At 48.4% G+C, this 20,667-nt stretch overlaps 1 protein-coding gene across 2 annotated transcripts in view; it reads right to left on the bottom strand.

Annotated features, from left to right (window-relative positions):
- Positions 1-20,667, bottom strand: part of CUNH1orf94 (chromosome unknown C1orf94 homolog) — a 42,862-nt gene that overhangs the window by 14,453 nt on the left and 7,742 nt on the right. For both annotated transcript variants that reach the window (XM_032159056.1, XM_058443464.1), the window contains exons 2-4: positions 6,698-7,386; positions 3,576-3,836; positions 2,335-2,510 (exon numbers count right to left, since the gene is read on the bottom strand). In XM_032159056.1, the coding sequence (XP_032014947.1) occupies positions 2,335-2,510; positions 3,576-3,836; positions 6,698-7,386 (1,126 nt within the window). The remainder of the gene's footprint in view (positions 1-2,334; positions 2,511-3,575; positions 3,837-6,697; positions 7,387-20,667) is intronic.

Here is a 20,667-nt window from a genome sequence, read left to right as displayed (position 1 = left end):
AAGGGTGGAATCATATTGGTAAAGGAGTCAGCGAATCAATGAACAGGACATCTCAAGACCTGTGTAAGGACAATAGACTACTAATATGAACAGGTCCACGACAATAGACTACTAGTATGAAACTGGTCCACTTCAGCTTCCTTCTTAGGTCACCTTTCATCACAACCTCTCACCTCCACAGTGGGGTGTGAGCTTTCCCTCCCTGGGGAGGGGACAGGTACTTGTTCTCTTTAGCAAACATACACACAAACAAAAAGCTTGAAAACAAAACAGAGAGAGACTTTGCTAAGTTCCTTTAAGATTCAGAAGCTAAGCCTGGCGGACCAGCTAGAAGAGTCTTTGTATGGAGAAGAGCCAATCCCCTTTCCCCATAGGACATAAGGTTCGTGCTGTGTTGAAAGGGAAAGAATGACATAGGGTTCCTAGGGGTGGAGATGGGGGAAGGGACGTAGCAACAGGACAAATCGAGTTGGAAGTATTTCCTTCTCTGCTTTCTCACTCCAGGCTGTGCGGTGCCAGGCTGGGCCAGCAAATTGCCAAGGTCCTGGATGCACACATTTGATTCCTGCCCTTCCCCATACAATGACATACAATTCTGGAGAGAAGCCAGTGAGAGGAACAGAAGACAGAAATCTTAGGCATGGAGAATCTTTCCTGAAAAAATTGAGTTCTACCTAAAGGGACTATTTAAGTTATTGGATTGGGCTAAGGCTTAAACCAGAGTGGACATTTATTTAATTTTTCCCTCCTTCTACCCAGTGGGCGGCAGCTCTTAAGGGATATTAAGTTAAATCGACAAAATAAAGAAACTACATTTTCCCTGCATAAGTAAGTTCTGTGAGTGGAATTTCCAGTCCTGCTACAGGTGCTTCACTGTCCCTTTGTGTCTGGCCATTGATTTTCTCCTTTAGCTATGAGCCCAAGAACAAGAATGTGTGCCAAGCCACCTTGGTTGGTACAAAGCTAAGACTGCTTGGTGTAGTTTAAGTAAGGTGGCCATATACACTCATCCCATGGTATCCTCACAGGATTGGTTCCAAGGCCACCCTCCCTCCCCTGCCCTGTGGATACCAAAATCTGAGGATGCTCAAGTCCCTGATATAAAATGACATACAAAGATGCTCAAGTCTCTGATATAAAATGGCATTTGAGGGCCGGGTGCGGTGGCTCACCCCTGTACTCCCAGCTCTTTGGGAGGTGGAAGCGGGTGGATCACATGAGGCAGGGAGTTCGAGACCAGCCTGGCCAACATGGTGAAACCCAGTCTCTACTAAATATACAAAAATTAGCCAGGTGTGGTGGCACACATACCAGTAATCCCAGCTACTTGGGAGGCTGAGGTAGGAGAATCGCTTGAACCTGAGGGGCAGAGGTTGCAGTGAGCCAAGGTCGTGCCACTGCACTCCAGCCTGGGCGATAGAGTGAGACTCTGTCTCAAATAAAATAACATGGCATATGAGGATGCTCTAGTCCCTGATATACAATGACATATAAAGATGTTCAAGTCCTTGATATAAAATGGCATATGAGATGCTCTAGTCCCTGATATAAAATGGCATAGTATTTGCATGTAGCTTATGCACATGCTCCTGTATCCTTTAATCTCTAGATGACTAACAATGCCTAATAATGTACTATGTAAATAGTTATTATACTATATTATCTTTTACTCGCATTATTTTTTGTTGTTGTATTGTTTGTTGTTGTTGTTGTAGTTTTCTTCTTCAAGTATTTTCCATCCAAGATTGGTTGAATCTGTGGATTTGGAACCCATGGATACAGAGGGCTGACTGTAATTTGTTGTCCAAACCAGGACACTTGAGAGTGAAAAGGGATGCCATTCATATTATTCTGGAACAGAAGACCTAAATTGGGACTGTCCCAAATAATCTAGGATATATGTCATCCAACTTCAAAGGAAGTCACAGGAGAGAGGTGGGAAACAAGGACTGTGACATCGTCTTCTCCTGGGAGCCCAAGCACTTAACCATCCACGGCTAACAAGGAGACTCTGCAGTTAAAGAGCACAGTGTGGACTGGAATTCAGACAATGGAAAGTTAGGACTAAATATACATATGTGTGTGTGTGCGGAGCTGTGCGCACACGCACGTGAACCAAGGGGTAGATCTGATGTGACCACAATGAAAAAAATAACCAACAAGATGACAAGTTGACAGTGCCCTTCCATAGCCCCAGCAAAGCCTCTTGCATGTAGGGAAGGGATTCAGAAGAGTCTAAAGACTCTTTGTGAAATACACCCCCTGCCAGCCACTCCTTCTCTGTGGCCAAAACCCCCGTAGATGTCCACAGGAGAGCCAGGCCAGCTCACTGACCTGATACTGCAAGAAGGTAGAGTGATTCGTGAACACTGGTGGAGGTGGATAGTTCAGGTTGAGCCAGAGTGGCTGGTTCAGGGTTGCTGAGGTCATGCCTGGAGCAAAGTGTGGAGTGAAAACATTGCCTGTGTACTTCGGGTTGTTCTTGTCAGCAACCGTCACAGGTGCGTTAACTGCAAGTCACAGGAGAGGTAAAGCGGGTCAGTGATGGAGGCAGGGAGAGGCCAGGACACCTTCAGCATCGCAACTTCCCTAGGGATTCACAGTCTCACAGGTCAGGTCCTTTAAGCTCCAAGAGGGTTCTTCAAAGTTCTAGTACATTTCCAACTATAGGTAAACATCATTAGTTCACACCTTGCCAATTTGGAAGGGATGAAAATCCCAGAAGGTCTGGCTTGGAGCTTTTCTTTCCATCATTCACTAGCAAAGAAGGCAGTTTAGCAAGGGAATACAATAAGCCAGATTGCTAGGGCTATATTTCATCTACTTACAAAATGAAATTCTTTCAACTGCTTTGGAAAAATCCAACTTTATGTGAACCATTGCTATGCCATTGGAATTCATCCTTATCAAATGATTAAAGCAGCCCCTCCTTAAGGACATATATTTGGCAACACTAAGAAACTTTCACAGGTTGTTGTATCTATATGGGAATTTTAAAAAATATATTTTAAAACATTAAATAATTCGGCATGCAGTGACTCAAAATTGGTCTAAACAAATGAAGTTAGGTTGAGTTGTTTCAAGATAAGAATCCTGGATTCTTCCTTTCTACAAGATGTTGTGGGGGCTTATAGAATCAGAAATGGGTCCTCAGTTTCCCGCTTATTGGCATCCTTTTGGGAAAAGAGGTTTGACTAGAACACTTGTAGGAAGAGAAAGCAGGAACATAATCTCAGTACAGAAATAATCTAAAGCAAGGATTTTTTTGTGTTGGCTTGGGCAATTTGAGAGGATATAATACATGCTGGGTCAGGGCTATATTCAGAAGTGAGCATTAATAATGCTGACATGACCCTTGAAAGCCAACTACATTTCTCTAGCAACTGTATTCCCAACAAGGGATATGGGGAGAAAGTCATTGCCCCCATTTTATGGGTTTAAAAACTGACACCTCTAGACAGGTGGTAAACTGCCTATAGATAAAGACAGCCAGGTGGTGACAGAGCCACCCTGAAGCCTGTGAGGGTCGCTGCAACCCCCTCCCCTCCAATCCCTCCCTGGGTAGGTCAGCTCACATTTCGGCTCCGGCCCATCCACTTCCACTTTGTTTCGAAGTCTCGGCTGCCCGCTTGGGTTCTTGGTGGCCCCAAGGAACTCATAGAGCAAGTTCTTCTCGGCTGGACATGTAGGTTTCTTGGGCAGCAGGGTCAGTGATGCGGTGCCCACTGGGTCACAGCAACCCTCCTCACCACAGGCATCCTTCTGGCTCTGGGGCCACTGGCTGAGAAAGAGGCTCTCTTGACCCTTTGTTGGCTCCTTGGTGCCAGGGCTCCATTCTGTAGCAGGAAAGAAACTGAGTCAGTGCCTCTGGAAGGCCAAGTGCTGGATGCTGGAAGCACCTTTCTGTGGACTAAATGATGAATCCTCTGTAGCACACACCTGAGGCTTGGACCACTTTGGGGGACTCTCTTTCAGCCAAATACAATCCCAATCTCTCCCTGAAACCCCCCCTGGCCCCTGCCCCCCGATCTCATGCATCCATCAATCCATCCATCTGTTCATTCATCCACCCATCTGTCTATCATCTTTGCCTTTCTTCCTTCTATCCGTCTACTTATCCATCCATCCATCTGTCCATCTATTTGTCTGGCTAACCATCTTTATCTTCTGACCTTCCTTCCATCCATCCACCCCTTCATCCTTCCTTCTATCATTCCTTTATTCGAATTACCTTTCTTTTCTTTCCTCTCCTTCCTTACTTTTCCTCATTCCTTCCACCCTTCCTTCTCTCCAACCATCCATAGTGCCAGGCTGAGAATACAAGGATGTTGTGGACATAGTTCCTGCCTTCAGTGAGCACATGGCTTAGTGAAGGAGTCACACATTCTTACAGAGCATGTGGTCTGAGCCACACACTTTGGTCTCTCATCCTGGATTCTACTTTCGTTTTATTACTCACAGGTGATTCAGCTCACTTGTCAGTGCCAGGCCTTGACCTGAGTGCTGGGGACACAGTTGTGAGTCAGAGCCAGACTGTGCCCTGCAGGAGCTCATAACAGGAAAAAAAGAGAGACATGCCCAGAAATAGCCCCAGGACAAGGCAGATGAACACCATGAAGTGGCAGAGGGAAGAAATGGAGAACAGGGTGGCTGAGACTGCTTCTGTCTGAGAAGGTTCCTTCCAGAAGGAAGTAGGGTTGCAGCAAGGCCTTACATCCAGGGGTATTGGGGAGGAAGGCATAGCAGGCATGGATAACTGTGGGCAAAGGCCTGGAAGCATCAAGGAGACACTGTGAGTCACTGGATATGGCTAGAGTGTGGAGCAGGGACAAGGTTGGTGGCAGACCCAGGTCTCTCACTAAAGAGACTGAGCATTTATTCTCCCAATGCAGACATACTTTGGGGACCATCACAGGATCCTCCACAGCAGTGGTGGGAAACCTGGCCACCCACCAGATGGCTGTGCACTGCGCTGCCCAATAGCAGGCACCAGGATCTGTCTGGTTGCAGCCAGAAAGGACCTGTGCCTCAGTGTTACCTGTTGACGATAATAGACCTGATCCCACCAGCTTTTGGCCCCCTAGCCCAGCAGTTTGGGGGCTGAGCTTGGGGGCTAAGGCTGTCTTCCTAGCACCATTCCAGCAAAGGAAAGAGCTGCTGCAGCCTGAGCCAATTTAGAAGGAAACAACATTTTTAGCAAAACATCCCTAGAGTCTTTTCCAGGAGTTCCTCCGGTTGCCGAATTCAGCCCCTAGCCAGTGAGCTGAAATAACAGTACCCACTAATAATAGCCCTTTCCCCAGAGACACACACACCTGCAGCTTCCCACTCATATTTACAGGCGCCTTAAACATCTACGAAGCTCCCTCTTCCCAGGTCTGGGCACACAGACATATACACATTCCTATCTGCTGTTCCTTTGACTTAGTGACACGTACACAAGTACACACATGACAGACATATGCACAGATGTGTACACAGGCATGCTTAGATGCACCACTCATGCATTTTCTCTAACAAATACACTAAAACCTTCAAAACTCCTTTTGGCACACTTTTGCCCACACATTCGTACACACAGACATGCACCAATGGTGGGTGGGTGGGTGGGGCCAGAACTGCCTCCAATCCAGCAGCCCCATCCAACAGGGAAGTATCTATGGGTCCCTCCTGGAAAAGAGGTAGGAGGAAGTTCTCCTCTCTGGGAAGAGCTCAACCGTCTCTCTCCTATAGCTCCTCATCGTAAAGCCCTCTGGCTCCTAGAAGCCTGTCCAGGACGCAGAGTTCAGCTTGCTATCCACAGCTCTGATTCCTTGGCCTTTCTGCAATGCTCAGGACACAGAATGTTCAGGATGACTTTGCTCTTATTTTCTCAGGTAGATTAATTTGGACCCTCCCAATGCGGGTGTCTCTCAGTTACCCACCCACGCTCATAGCCCAGAGGGAATTGTTCTTTTGGCTAACATGAGTATGATCACTCTCTTAGTGACTGCTGACCCTAGGCAATGGCCATGGCCGTCAGCCTACCTTCTTGGAACCATATAGTCTGACTGGTTAGATCAGAACAACACACAGAATCCTGGGCATAAAGTAGGAGAAGCTTGGGAGGTGGCTGGCTTTCCTGGGAAGAATGTGAGCTCCTCAATAAAGTAAGTCCCAGGAAACAGATCCCAGAGTCAACAGTCTGCACTATGCCTGGATAATTTACGCATCTACCCGCTACCCCCCCAGAGAGGGAGGACCAGACCTCATGTCCAGAAAAGCTACCTCCATGAGATAGATGCCAAATGACCCCAGCTACCAATCAAATTTCTCTTCTATACGTCTTGGCATCCCCATGCTGTAGTTTCGCCCTGAACCCAGCTAAGGTAAACACTTCCTTCAATGTACTCTGGACACCCGTTTGATTCCAAAGTTAAGCCAATTACTACATGGCGCCTATTTCTCTTCTCAAAGTATGTTGAGATCAGGCCCTCTGGGTTTGCTTACAAAAGCTGTGCCCTGCACAGGGGCACCCAGCAAAATAAGCCTGTAGGGGTTGGAAACAGCCCATCCCTCAGGGCTGTACCCACCAAAGAGGCTGCTTTGTCTTGCTTTGCACGAAGATGCTTTATGTACATGCTGCAGCCCTGACTGGCGTCCTGGGAAGGACCTTCTCCTTGCAGACCCGCTCTACCCCAGTTCCAGCCCCACTCACCCATCAAGTGGTGCCTCTCCACAGCAGGGTCAGCCTCGGGCCTGGAACAGATCTTGGAAAACACTGGAAGCTGCCTCTTCTGAGCAGGGAGCTCAGGGAGCTTGTCAGGGGGTGCAGGAGGAGGTGGGGGAGGCAGCAGCAGAAATGGGCTCAGCCCTGTGGGCTCCTTGGCTCCAGGGCCACTGAACAGGTTGTCCTGTAGGAAGTCCTTGGTGACCCTTGTCTTGTCCAGCACCCTCTTGTTGTCAGGGGCCTTGGATGTCTCAGTGGACTTCAGCGGGAACTGGGACAGAAGCTTGCTGACCTCCAAGTCGGAGACACCTAGGATGCAGCCCCTGTCCTCTGTCCCCTTGCTGCTCTTGACCTTGGTGGCACACAGAATGTCTGCGACAGTAGACGTGGCAGAATCACAGTCCTGCCTGCTGCTGATAATGGGCATGGCCACCTTCTGCTTCAGAAGCTTGTCTCCGACAATGATGGCGGCTCTGGGGTGCTCATGACTACCTGCCGCTAGAGGAGGGGCAAGAATGCAGGGAGCTAGCTCTCTGGTCCCCTCGGGAGAGCTGCCGGGTGCCTCCAGCTCCCCAGAACTCTCTTCGACCAGGATCGAGTGCTCTTTGGTGAGGCTTAGGAACTCCTGTTCCACCAAGAAGGAGATCTCATCTTTGCCACTGCCGAGCTCCAGAACTCTGGAAATGGGTCAGAGAGATAGACGGTGTTAGTGCCAGCTCACCAAGGCGTGGCTTTGCAGAAGGACACAGGCCCCAGAAAAGGGAGATGGATGCATAACATGACAAAAACACACTTCCAGGTAAGATAACCCAGCAGACACAGTGGACCCCCAGAGGGTCCTATACCACAGCCATAGGACACAGCACTGAGAGCATGGTTTTGAAAAATGGGGAAACCTGGATCCTCTCCCAACAACCTTGCTGAGTGAGCTGGGGCAAGTCACAGCCTCACTGAGCCTTAATTCTAGTCCATTCCTCCCTGTTCTTCATGCTCAGAACCTGAAGCAATGAAAGACCAGATAAGGGGTTCACTGGGGAATTTTGCCCAGCAGCAAAGGGGTCAGGAGCGAGCCAACAGCTCTAAGTGCGGAGTCTAGGGTGCTGGGGCTGAGCCCTGGGAAGCCTCCAGGAGCGTAGCGCAGCCCCTATCACCTCACTGCAGAATGGTGGAGTGGACAGCCTAAGCTTACACCCTGACCCAGTCAATTCCCATCGGTGTGACCCTGGGCAGGTTGTTCAGCATCTTGGTATTCTGTCTCCTCCTCTCATTACTTGGGGTATCATAGAGGTGCAAAGCACTTTGAATGGTGTCTGGCATAGAGTACGGGTGATTCAAAGGTCAGCCCTCATGTTTACACCACTGTCAGCCTTGGTTGGTCCCCGCCCCTGGATCTCATACAGCGGCCTCTTGGATACTCGTGTTCACTCTGGCATGGCCTCTGACCCAATCACAGCCTCTGGAGTGGGCCTCACTTCATGCGCAGCACCAGCAGCTGGGAGATCCCTGCACTGATTCACCGGGATCTTCCCAAACCTAAATATTGGCCTCAACCTGCACCTTGGACCCTGGGTCCTCCGCTGCACCCTTGCTGGTCTGCACCTGTCTGATAGCACCTGATGGTCTCCCGGCTTCTAGGCTCCTCGATGCCACTTCTCTCCAGGTGTAGAGAGGATTGCAATCCTACTGGCCTGACCGGTGGCCTCGCCCACCTCACCAGCATTCTTGGCAAGCAGGCACCCAGGAGGACAAGAGCCACCAGCCTAGAACCATCTGCTGTCCCTACTTAAGGGGCTTCTATGAGAGGTGGATGAGGTGGCCCACACCAAGCATTCTGGAAACTGCTCAGCCTTCTATCCTGGGAGCGCTGAAGGAGAAGACGATGAAGAAGACCCAAGGGAAAAAAATCAAGGAGCCCCATAGGGGAGCTCAGCTGCTGTGGCTTAGGCTTTACAGTCTGGAGGCCCAGCACACATTCCAGCTCTGGCCAGCCTCTCAGAGGGCATGATGAGTCTCCAAAACGGTGACCGTGGAATGCTTCCAGCAGGGTCCATGCCTTCCTGGTAATGCTCAATGCTCATTGTGTACAAACGTACACACACACACACACACACACACACGAACAGAAACAGGCGGGCACACAATTCACATGTCACCATACACAGACCCAGGGGAGTAGTCACTGCATTTAACAGTCAATCAGAACGGACACAGTCTACAGTCTTAGAGGGTTCCTATTGTGCCAGACAGGAAACCTTTAGTCGCTGGGTCCTGATGAGTCCTGAGGCAAAGACTTGGTAGCCCAGGGTGCTCAGGGAGCTTGGGGAAGAGCTATGTACTAAAGACATGGGAATGGGCTGGGCGTGGTGGCTCACGCTTGTAATCCCAGCACTTTGGGAGGCCGAGGCAGGCGGATCACGAGGTTAGGAGATCGAGACCACAGTGAAACCCCGTCTCTACTAAAAATACAAAAAATTAGCCGGGCGTGGTGGCAAGCGCCTGTAGTCCCAGCTACTTGGAGAGGCTGAGGCAGGAGAATGGCGTGAACCTGGGAGGCGGAGCTTGCAGTGAGCCGAGACTGCGCCACTGCACTCCAGCCTGGGCGACAGAGCAAGACTCCATCTCAAAAAAAAAAAAAAAGACATGGGAATGTACCAATAGTCCAGCAGCCAAGACAGCTGGACTTCTTGAACTTCTTGAACATGAGCCTCTCTACCCCCACATGGAATCCAGGCACCACTGCTCTTTTCATGTCAGACCCTGGAACCTCAGTGTCCTCCCCTGTAAAATGGGTGTGACACCTAACCTCACCCGCCTCATGGGATGGTTGGGAGCACTGGGCGAGGTCACTGGTATGTGAGCTCAGCACAGTGCCCTGTGCACAGGAAACATTCAGTCAGTGTCGGCTGTGAGCATTAGCTAATGTGGGCTGGTCCTGGCCAGCTCCTGGAGGGCCATTGGAGCTATGTGTGCAGCAAGATCACTGTCTATTATTTTCTCTTTCCCTCCAATCTCTCTTCGGTCCCCTTTCCCTGACTTGTCACCTATTCCCTTCCTTTGCCTCCTTCCCATGTCTAGACTTAGACCTATAAATAGGCCTCACTTTCCCGGGTGAGTCCCCTGAGAACAATCAGAATAAAGGGGCTGCCAATCCACAGTCTCAAGTTTTAGATCCCCCTCCTCTTCTTCCTCTTCATCCACCTCAAAAGGAACAGGTGAGTCTCAAGTCACAGGAGTCAGACATTTGAAGGACTAGTTTTTGCCTCCCCTCCCCAAATACTTTGCAAAGCAAGCCATACACCAATAGCTTCACTGAATTAGAAAGACACAGTACAATTAGGTCCATTTTTAAAATTGTGATAATGGTGTTGTGGTTATGCCTAACAACAACAAAGAGTCCTTATCTCTTAGCGATACCTACTATTTACAGAGAAAATGATGCCTGGGAATGCCTTTAAAATAAATCCAGCAGGAGGAGGGAAAGGAAGAGAGAGGGAGTAACAGATGAAACAAGATTGGCCATATGTTAATCGTTGCTAAAGCCGGGTAATGGTTACATAGGGTCATCACATACTAGTCATTCTATTTGTCTGTATTCGCTTTCTGCTTTATTTCATACAAATATTACACACATACTCAAAGTAGCTTCTAGAAGCCCCACAGGGACCTGAGATCCCTGTACCAAAAAACACCCCATGATGGTCCCTTCTCAGCACCTGGGAGGTCACTCCTGCCCTCCCCAGCCTGAAGCCAGGCTAGCAGACAGGAACTAGCAGGGGCTGAGTGTGAATCCCTGCTCTGCCTCTCAAGAGCTGCCTTCTACACCTTGTATTCCTCATCTGTCGAGGTTAGACTGTGAGCATTCTATAAGTTGTACAAAACACTTAGCACAAGCCGGGTACATGGTGGGCCCTTGAGAAATGCTCGCAGCATAATTATTATAATGTAATTATCAATGTTTAGATCTCAGTTATGATGCTCCCACATGTGCCTCTGCACAACTTCTCCTCACAGGCATCCAGAGCAATGAAGAAAGCATCTTCCCCATTCATTCCCACACTGCAGCCTTTGTGGTGTTTAAGGAAACATTCATGTCCCCCGCCAGCTGCAACCACCTCCTTGTCTCCATTCTGAACTCATGGTGGCTTTCAGGGGATATGGCTTCCAGAACCGACCCCTCCAGGCCATTCTCCTCTACATACCGCAGGAACCAATGAGGCTCTTAGAAAGCTGGCATTGGTGTGCCAAGAACATAGGGGCCTGCCCCGGCTGTGAGCCCTGCCACGTGCCCTTGAAAGGTTGCCGCAGGATATCCATTCTTCTCTTGCCGGCCTCTACAAATTCGTATTTCCCTTGCATTTGCCGTGAGCCTACTATGGGCCAGATAGGAAGCCAGTCATCCATATATGTGTTCATATTTAATCCTCCCCATATGCCTGGGCAGTAGCCAGGATCATCCCCACTTTACATATGGGAAGAATGACCCTGAAAGGCTAAGGGCCTTTCCACAGAGGGAAGAAGCTGATGTAGGGACTTGGCTGGGTCCAGCTGCCTCCACTAATTCCTCCCCACCCCCAGCCTGGGTTTCCTTTCAGGAGATTGTTATCCAGCAAGGTCTCCCTGATCCCTGGCCGGGCTTTGGTCCCCAATCTGAATGCAATCAGGAATATTGCTGGTTTCGTCCCATCACTCCAGCCTGTGGAGGATCATCACAGTGAATCTTGAGCCTGTCATCTGTGGCATTAGCTGTCCCTGACAGCTCCATGTCAGCTGCATGTCTGATGAGCACATCTTCTGAGTCTTCAGCCAATTTACAAATAGAAATGTTGAATAGGAGAGAGTCTGGGGCAGAGCCTCAGGGACACTACCGGAGACTCTCCTCCCAACCTGACAGTAATCCTGGATCAACATTTTGGGGGAATAAATCAACCCCATCACTGTCATCCCATCTCCATTCCCTCCCAAGAGCCTTTATCAAACACTTCGCTGCCATCGAGATTCACCATATAGTTAAAAGTCCCTGATTCAGGGTCTCCTCCCACCATGCCCCTCCACTTCAAGAAAACAAGATCTGCTTGTTCTTATTTATTCTAGAAAACTATGTGCCTGCAGAGCTAGGACATTCTCAGAACCCAGATCAAACCATTCCCTGCTGAAAATCCTCCTGTGGATTCTCATTACACACAGGATAAAATCCAGACTCCTTTATGATGCCCAGAGCACTACGCAAATTGGCCCCATCTCCTCCCTCTTCCAGCCATGTTGGGCTTTTATCTACCCCTTGAAATGCTAAGTTCATTCCAGCCCGAGGGTCTTTGCACTTCCTATGGAATGCTTCTCCCTACAACCCCCCAGTGTCCCTTGACTGGCTCCTCCTCATCATTCAGGCCTCCCTTCCAGTGTCACAGTCTCAAAGTAGCCTTTCCTGCCTATTGTTTAAAAGTGTCCCTCCCCCACCTTACTCCATCAATCTGTTTATTTTCTTCACAACATTGATTGCCATCATCTATTTTAATAGTATCCTTCTTGTGTCTTTACTCCACAAGGGCAGGGATTTCATCTTGTTCACCACAGAGGCCTCCAAACCTAGAACAGTGTTTGGCACGTAACTCCAGCTCAGTCGGGATTTGTTGAATAAAGGACTGAACAAGTTCACTTGCCTTTACCCATACCAAGACCTCTAAGAGCTGGTTGCAACCTGTCTGGCTTTTGTTCCATTTTCTGGCCTTCCATCTCACATCCCATCTCTGGCCTGGCATCCCTGTGAGCCGATCAGATGGCACTAACCATCCTGCTTGACCCAGTCCTAAGACCTCCCAAACTCTGCAAGGCAGTCCCTTGGCAGACCCCACACAGAACCCGCATTGACCTTGAGTAATCACCTTGGGGCTCACAGAAAGATTTTTTGGGCACCCCACCCCTTTGCTGGGTTCACGGTTAGGCCTGCTCACCCCCATTTCCTGCAATCTACCTTTTTCCCCCCAAGTTTTGCCAGTCCTGGCATCTCTCTCGTGCTGTTTGCTTTCTCTTTGGGGTTGGTAAAAACCACCTAATCTATCACAGACTCTATCACAGTGAACCATTCGGGGAGGTTAACCCAGCTCCTGGGCTGCTGACAAAAGAAGTAAGTCAGAATCAGTTCTGCGGCTCCAGCTCCACGTGGCGCCGCCTCTGCTTTGCCCATCTCCAGAAATGATAGTTGTCCAATGGTGGCGACATACTCAGATGCTGTGCATTATTTCTGCATTTGTGGTGTACAGAGTTATACAAAAATAAAGGCTATTGACTGGTTGGCACCCCTTCTCAGAATAATGACTAAGCAAGCATGCTGTTAGCTCCCCAACAGCAGTTCTGTGTACGTGATAACACAGAGCAAAGATGAAAACTGCTATTCATCAGAGCCAAACAACAGAAAAATGCAAGCAGAAAATTGTTAGTGCTGGAGGAGGATACCAAAACAAATATTTTCTTCCAGCTATGAAATTTTAGACCAATGACAAACACAGTACCCAAGGCAACCTGGCAGATTAGAGTGAAGTGGAGGGCTCTGGGGTCGGGCACAGACCTGGGCTTGAATTGTGGGCCATCTGCAGACTGACCTCATGGCTTTGGGTGAGTTTCTGCCATTATGTGTCTATGTGGGTGGAGCAGCACAGCATACTAGTTAAGAGGTCAGTCCCTGGAGAGAGGTGGAAACTAGATTCAAATCCCCACCGTTTAATGGGGGTGGGAGTGTCAAGGGGAGGGCTGTCCTAAAGGAAGCTACCTAATATGTCAAAGCCTCAGGTCCTTTTCACAAAATAATAAGAATGGTTAATTATTTATTTAGTGCTAATTAACAAGCCAGGCACTGTGCTAAGCATTTTACAAGCAAAACTCTCCTTTTTATCCCCCAACAGCCCCAGTGGGGTAGTGTGGTAGACTAATAATAGTAATGGCCCCCATTTTATCACAACCTCCTGTATCCATACTCTTTGGTAGTTCCCTCTCATCCTAATTTGTAAGACGTAGAGACTTGAAAAGTGTTTGGGAATTAGGGCTTAGTTTCTTATTTCTCTTGGGACTTGCAACCTTCATGTGAACAAGCCCAGGGTAACACTTTACACAGAGGAAAACTCCAAGTTGCATCAGCCAACCCAGACCTAAGCTAAGTGCAGATGCGTAGGTGAGCATGAGCCAAGTTCAGCCAAGCCCAGTCCACAGCGGAAGAACCCCCCAGCTGAACCCAACCCAAATTGCCAAACTGCAGAAATGAGAGCTAAATATGTCATAGTTTTCAGCCACTAAGCTTTGGGGTGGTTTGTTATATATCAAATCTTCCTGTCACAGATAGGTACAGTCATCTCAATTTTCAAAATGAAGAAGCCAAGGGACAGAGAAGTTAAGTAATTTTCCTGTGGTCACAGACTTACTAAGGGACAAAGCCAGTGATCTGAGGCAATCTTGCTCCAATGCCTCTCTCTTAACCACTAGCTATGTTGCTCTGAAAACCAACAGTGAAATGCTGTGTATGAGAATGCTAGTGATAGGTATCTAAGTTAGGAGAGCAGAAGAGGCTTCTTTGCACATTTGTCTTTTAAGCTGGGACCTAAAGGAGAATAAGGACTTAGCCAGGTAATGAATGCAAGGAAGACCTTGTCAGACACAGGGAACAGCATGTGCAAAGACCATGAGGAGGGAAAGAGCTTGGTGCATCATTGGGAATGATGTTCGAGTGGATGGGGCACATGAATGGAGGTGGAGGGGAGAAGTTAGAGGTAAAGCAGGAGACAGAATCTGCCAGGCCTTGGAGGTGATGCTAAGGAATTTTGTTCTAAAGGCACAGGGAAACCACTGGAGAGATTTAGGCAGGGAGGTGTCAGGCTCTGATTTCCATGGGTGAGGGTTATTTCTCCCAGGATAATCTAGAGGAGTGACAGGAGGGGACTGGGCCCTCAATCAGTATTTTTGAGGAGCTTGCTAGGTGCTGGGTTTTACAGGTGGCACTTGTCCCCACCACAACCACGAGGGATACACAGCATCTTCCTTCCCAATTGAGAAAGAGGAAATTGAGGCTCAGGAAGGTTAAAAGATGTATTCAAATTGACCCTAGAGAATAAGTGTTGGGGTGGAATTGGGCCCCAGGCCCATGTGACTTCCAAATCTCCCCTCTTACCCCGTCCTCCACTTCCCCTAACAGTGGAAGAAGGAGAAAGAGCAAGGGCTTTGCAGTCAGGAGACCTGGATTCAAAGCCCAGCTCTGTCCTTTCTGAAGGGTGACCTTCTACAATTCACTTCCCTTCTCTGAGCCTCAGTTTCAGGCAGGGCCAGAGGCCAGGAGCCAGCCAGGAGCCAGCCAAGAGCCAGGAGGATGAGGCAGCAGAAGGCAGAACCCAGTGGACAGGCAGGTGTCCAGCATGGGGACTTGCAGGAGCTGTGGCAGTGAGTGGAAAGGGAGGTCACCAAAGGCCCCAGGCTAGGAGAGGCCTCTTAGCATGTAAGCAGTGGCTCTGGCGTCCAACTTAGCATCTTCCCCAGTGGAGCCCCACCCTGGCTCAGGCCAAGGCCGGCGGGCACCTCTGAGTCTACCTGTCTGCATAGGGATCAGAGACCCATGTTCTCTGACAGATACCTATTTCTCTGGTGCATGTCACAGCACCCAGTGTGGCCCCTGCCAGTGTGGAAGTAAGGGAGGTGGCCACCTCTGCCAAGCTGCCTGTGTCTTCCTCCATCTTCCTTCTCCTCCAGATCCAAGATTCACTGAATTGCCCAGGTACCTTCTCCCCACATACACACCATAGCCACACACACACACACACACACACACACACACGGGCACATATACACCCATGCACCATACACCACAGTCATGCACACACACTATGCACACATACACACGTTCTCACATGCATACATGTACCACAGCCATGCCCACATACCACAGCCATGCACACAAATATACCACAGCCATGTACAAACACCCATGTGCACACACACGCGTACACATGTACACACAAACAGCCGTGCACACACATCCATCCACACACATCCTGCACACAGGCACACACATCCATGCATACACATGCACACCTATGCACACACCCATGTACACATACACACCACACCCATGCACATACACACACAAACACACAAACCACTGTAGCCTTCCTGCTTGGAAAACCAGCAGGAAGGAAAGAAAACAGGGAAGGAAGGTGGATTCTACCTCTCTCACTATCTGGGGGGCCTAGGCTGACTTCCTTCAGCTTAGGGATAAGGGACAATTGAGAGAAATTGCAGATTGATTCAGTTGCGGTACCAGGGCTTGTGAACCCGTGTCCCAAAGGTACCTGGAAAACCCTTAAGCTCTGTCTCCTGGGACTTTCCTGATAGGAGGCAGGGGACTGAGCTAAGGGCTGGAGAACGCTTTGGCCTCCCCACCCCCAGCCCTCCTCCACCCTCCAGGCCGCAGTGAGGATTAAGTGAGATGATGAATGTGAAAGCACTCGGTAAATTGTAACGAGCGCTATGCAAATGTTAGCAGCTCTGACTGAGACAGCGTGGTGTGGGAGAGCCAAGCCCGGCTGCAGGCTTTGGAGTCCCGCTGGCCCAGATTCACAGCCAGGAGCCTGGTTTACTAAAGGTATACAATTAGCGAAATCACGGAGACCTCGGTCTCTTCATCTGCAAAGTGGAGATGGTGATATCCAGACTTAAAGAAGGCAACACTGTGAAATCTCTCAGGTCCCTAAGTGCCAAGCCTGGACTTTATGTTCATCTAATTTCTTACCAAAGGGCTTCACACATAGTAGATTCAAATTTTTTTAATTGTCCCTGGCATACACTTAGAACTCAATAAAGATCAGTCTCCTTCCTTCCTTCCTTCCACACTTTTCTTTGAAACACCTCCTTCTCAAAGATGTGCCAGACAGTTATCTTTTAAGCCTAAGGTTTTGTCATCTTTGACCCCCTTCCAAAGTATCAGAGAACCTTTCACACACATGCACGAGTCACCTGTAGTGCTGGTTTCAAATACAGATTCCTGAGCACCCTTGGAGAAATAGCAATTCAGCTGATCTAGAATGGGGCCAAGGTGTCTGCATTTTGAGCAGGTATTCTTTCTCCACTTGTGGCATCCCCGTTTTCCCCAGAATCTCGCATCCCACTTCTTAACCCTGGTTTTGATGCAATGATGCACTTGCAGACACCCAGCCAGGTGAGAATTTCCCTCTAGATGCTTTGCAATAATTTCCTGCTCATTAGGGCAGGTAAGACAGCCTTAGAAGGCATATTGTCAGGTGGAAGTGAGATACCCTGCTCCCCACAGTGTCCTCCACCTGATTCTCCCTCCAGGGAACAGGTGCGTTGGGCAAGAACTAGAAGTGTTGGGTGGTGGGGGGTGGGTGGGTGGATGGATTCAGTGAGCTGGGGAATGAGACAGGAAATACCAGGGAATAAATACAGCAATAAAGAGGCTTCGGCTGGGAGCTACAGAGTGATTCTTATTGTTCAAATTATCTTTAAAACTTTTCATTTGAATCTGTTTAATAAGGGAAGGCTTACCCTAAGGAAGAGGTGTTTTTTTTTTTTAATGTGACTTGGGAGCTGAATTGGAAATAACGTTGCAACAAAGATATTAAAAAGGGGATTAAACCAAACCACTGGTGGCCCGTCTCTGCAGGCTCCCACAACCTGCGACACAGCTCCCGAAACCATCAAATTAAATTACAAAGGGGGACACGGGAAGTGGGACGTTAATCATGATTCATCTTTCTTCACCACTCATGGCTCCTGGTGCTAGGCAGACGTGGAAGGGCTATTCGGAAGAGCCTGTGGTTCCGGGTAGAACTCAAGCCTTGAAGCCACATCAAACTCTTATCTCTGCTCTGCTTCCTCTGAGCTGATTGACCCTGGGCAAGTTGCTTAACCTCTCTGAGCTTCACCTTTCTCATCTATAAAATGGGAGTAATATTGACCATTTACTGGGAAGGGTTGCTAAGAAAGTGAAATAAAGCAGAAAATTAAAATATAAAGCCTGGCACCTATAAGGTGCTCAAGAAAATGTTAGTTCTGTTTTCTGCAGCCTAAGACAGAAGGAGGAAAAAACCTGCAATGTATTCAGTTATTGATATTCTGTGCTTCCTCTGATGACTGTGACCCCTTGCTTCGATCCTGGCTACCTCTGGGTGATGGCAGTTTTATGGCTCATTCACCATTCACTTCCTTATTTATTCATACCCACTGCATAGCCACCAAGTGCCAGGAACTCAGCTGGGCACTGGGGAGACAAAGATGAGTAAGACACAGACCTTGCCCTTAAGAAGCCCATAGTGCAGTAGCGGAAGAGGAATTGTTGCCACAAGGCGGCACACGGTATGTGCCAGGTGCCCACCACCTCATCAGAATCCCACACTGGAACTGGGCTGATAGCCCCGATTAAGGGGCTATGTCCTTCCCTCTGGCCGATGATCAAGAAGAGAGTTGATTTTGAACAGATTCTTCCATTCTATCATCCTCAAAAGATCCATCCCATGTAGTTCTCAGAACTAGGGAAGCATTTGTCTCCTATGATGACCCCTTCTGCTTTCTCTTAGAAGACAATATGAGTTACGAAAACCGAATGCTATGATCTCCCTTTATGCCCTGGCTGCCAAGAATCTCAAACCAGATGCTGTTATCAGTTGAGTAGTTTCCCTTCAGCCTAAGTTTCCTGGCATATAAATCTCCTTGTCCCATATCAATCATGTCCTGTTATTTTATCCATGATAATGACAATGATGACGGTGGAATGGTGATGATGATGATGAACATGGAGTCCTTCTCTTATTCCCAGTGCTGTGTGAGCTTTGCATATATCATTTCATTTGCTTCCATAGTAATCCCTTGAAATAGTCGCTGTGATTTTTCCCATTTTTTCAGATGAGGAAAATAGGGCACTGAAAGTTTGGGGAACTTGCTTACAGCTAGAAAGTGTGCTGGAACTCCAATCCACCTGTCTCCTTATTTTTTGTTATCTGGGCCACCTTAAAGGAAAGAGGTGGAACATAGTTGTTTATTTCAGTTAAAAAGAGGAATGTGGGAAAAAGAGAAAGAAAAATATTGAATGATGTGAACAACAAAGAATTCAGAGGACAACACACTTATTCTAGGTCCTTAAGGATAGATAAGATTTAGATAGACAGAGATATGGGAGAAGGGCATTCCTGGTGGTGGAATAACATGAACAAAGGCAAGGTGACATGCACCTGCTGGTAGCTCCTGTTGGTTTATAGAGCATGTGCAGGAGACCAACAAGACGTGCCTCTAGAGATGGAGGCAGGGCCACTACAGAGACCCCTGAAAACCAGGCCCAAGGGGCCAGAGGACATGGGGAGCTATGAGAGATGTCTGAACAGTGCTGTTGACCTGCTTCAGAAGATGAAATTGGCAAAGGGTGGAGGGCATCCTGGAGGGAAAGGCACCCAATGCGGTGAGAAGAGATCTGGTGAGGGTGGCAGAGGAGAGACGAGCAGGGAGGCAAGGCACCAAAGGCCATCATGAAAGGGGACTGCCAGGATGTGTGGCAGGCTGGAGGAGGGAAGGGCCAGTGTCTGCCAGCACTAGTTCACCTGACAAACAAGAACGGGGTGCATCAGTGTCAATGGGACTGAGATGCTGAGACCCAGCATTGGGAAGCTCAAGAGAGGGAAAGGCTGGGTGCAATGGCTCACACCTGTAATCCCAGCACTTTGAGAGGCCAAGCCAGGTGGATTACCTGAGATCAGGAGTCCGAGACCAAACTGACCAATATGGTGAAACCCTGTCTCCACTAAAAATACAAAAATTAGCCAGGCGTGGAGGTGCATGCCTGTAATCCCAGCTACTTGGGAGGCTGAGGCAGGAGAATTGCTTGAACCCGGGAGGTGGAGGTTGCAGTGAGCCAAGATCACGCCACTGCACTCCAGCCTGGGTGACAGAGCAAGACGCCATCTAAAAAATAAAAATAAATTAAAAAATAAAGTAAAATAAAGAGAGAGGGAGGACACTTGCTTAAGGGTTGGGTCTCAGAGCAAAGTGTTCCAACTTGTGGCCCATGGGGTCTCTGAAATCATTCCCAAATACTGAGAGATGTGACAATGTGTTTCAGACAAAAGGCTGCACAGAAGCTTTTTTCGGATTTTCAAAGAGGTATTGACCCCTCCAAGAGGAGAAAACACTAGCCAAGATTAGACTCCAAAGATCTTCAGAGCTGGCTTCTAGTCTGAGACATCAGCCTGAGTTTCCGTATCTGAGTCTTGTCTTTATCACTCCCATCACCAGGTCCAAAGGACTATAAATCATGCTGCTATAAAGACACAGGCACACGTATGTTTATTGCGGCACTATTCACAATAGCAAAGAGTTGGAACCAACCCAAATGTCCAACAACGATAGACTGGATTAAGAAAATGTGGCACATATACACCATGGAATACTATGCAGCCATAAAAAATGATGAGTTCATGTCCTTTGTAGGGACATGGATGAAACTGGAAAACATCATTCTCAGTAAACGATCGCAAGGACAAAAAACCAAACACCGCATGTTCTCACTCATAGGTGGGAATTGAACAATGAAAACTCATGGACACAGGAAGGGGAACATCACACTCCAGGGACTGTTGTGGGGTTGGGGGAGGGGGGAGGGACAGCATTAGGAGATATACCTAATGGTAAATGACGAGTTAATGGGTGCAGGAAATCAACATGGCACATGGATACATATGTAACAAACCTGCACATTGTGCACATGTACCCTAAAACCTAAAGTATAATAAAAAACAAAAAACTATGAGGAAAAAAAAAAAAGGCTATGTATTCCAAGCAACTTTTCCAGAGAAGTCGGGTTCATCCAATTGTTTAAATAACAGTAGCACAAAGAGTTGTTTGTTGGGAGAGCAATTCAAGCAAGGAAGCCCAGTGGGTTCCCAAATATCACTCGCTCACCAGTATGGAGAAGCAGCCAA

This window comes from Hylobates moloch, unplaced genomic scaffold (genome assembly GCF_009828535.3).
Source record: "Hylobates moloch isolate HMO894 unplaced genomic scaffold, HMol_V3 SCAFFOLD_8, whole genome shotgun sequence".
NCBI classification, from domain to species: domain Eukaryota; kingdom Metazoa; phylum Chordata; class Mammalia; order Primates; family Hylobatidae; genus Hylobates; species Hylobates moloch.
Note: the sequence above shows the minus strand (reverse complement) of the source record. Positions and strands in the feature narration are given on the sequence as shown.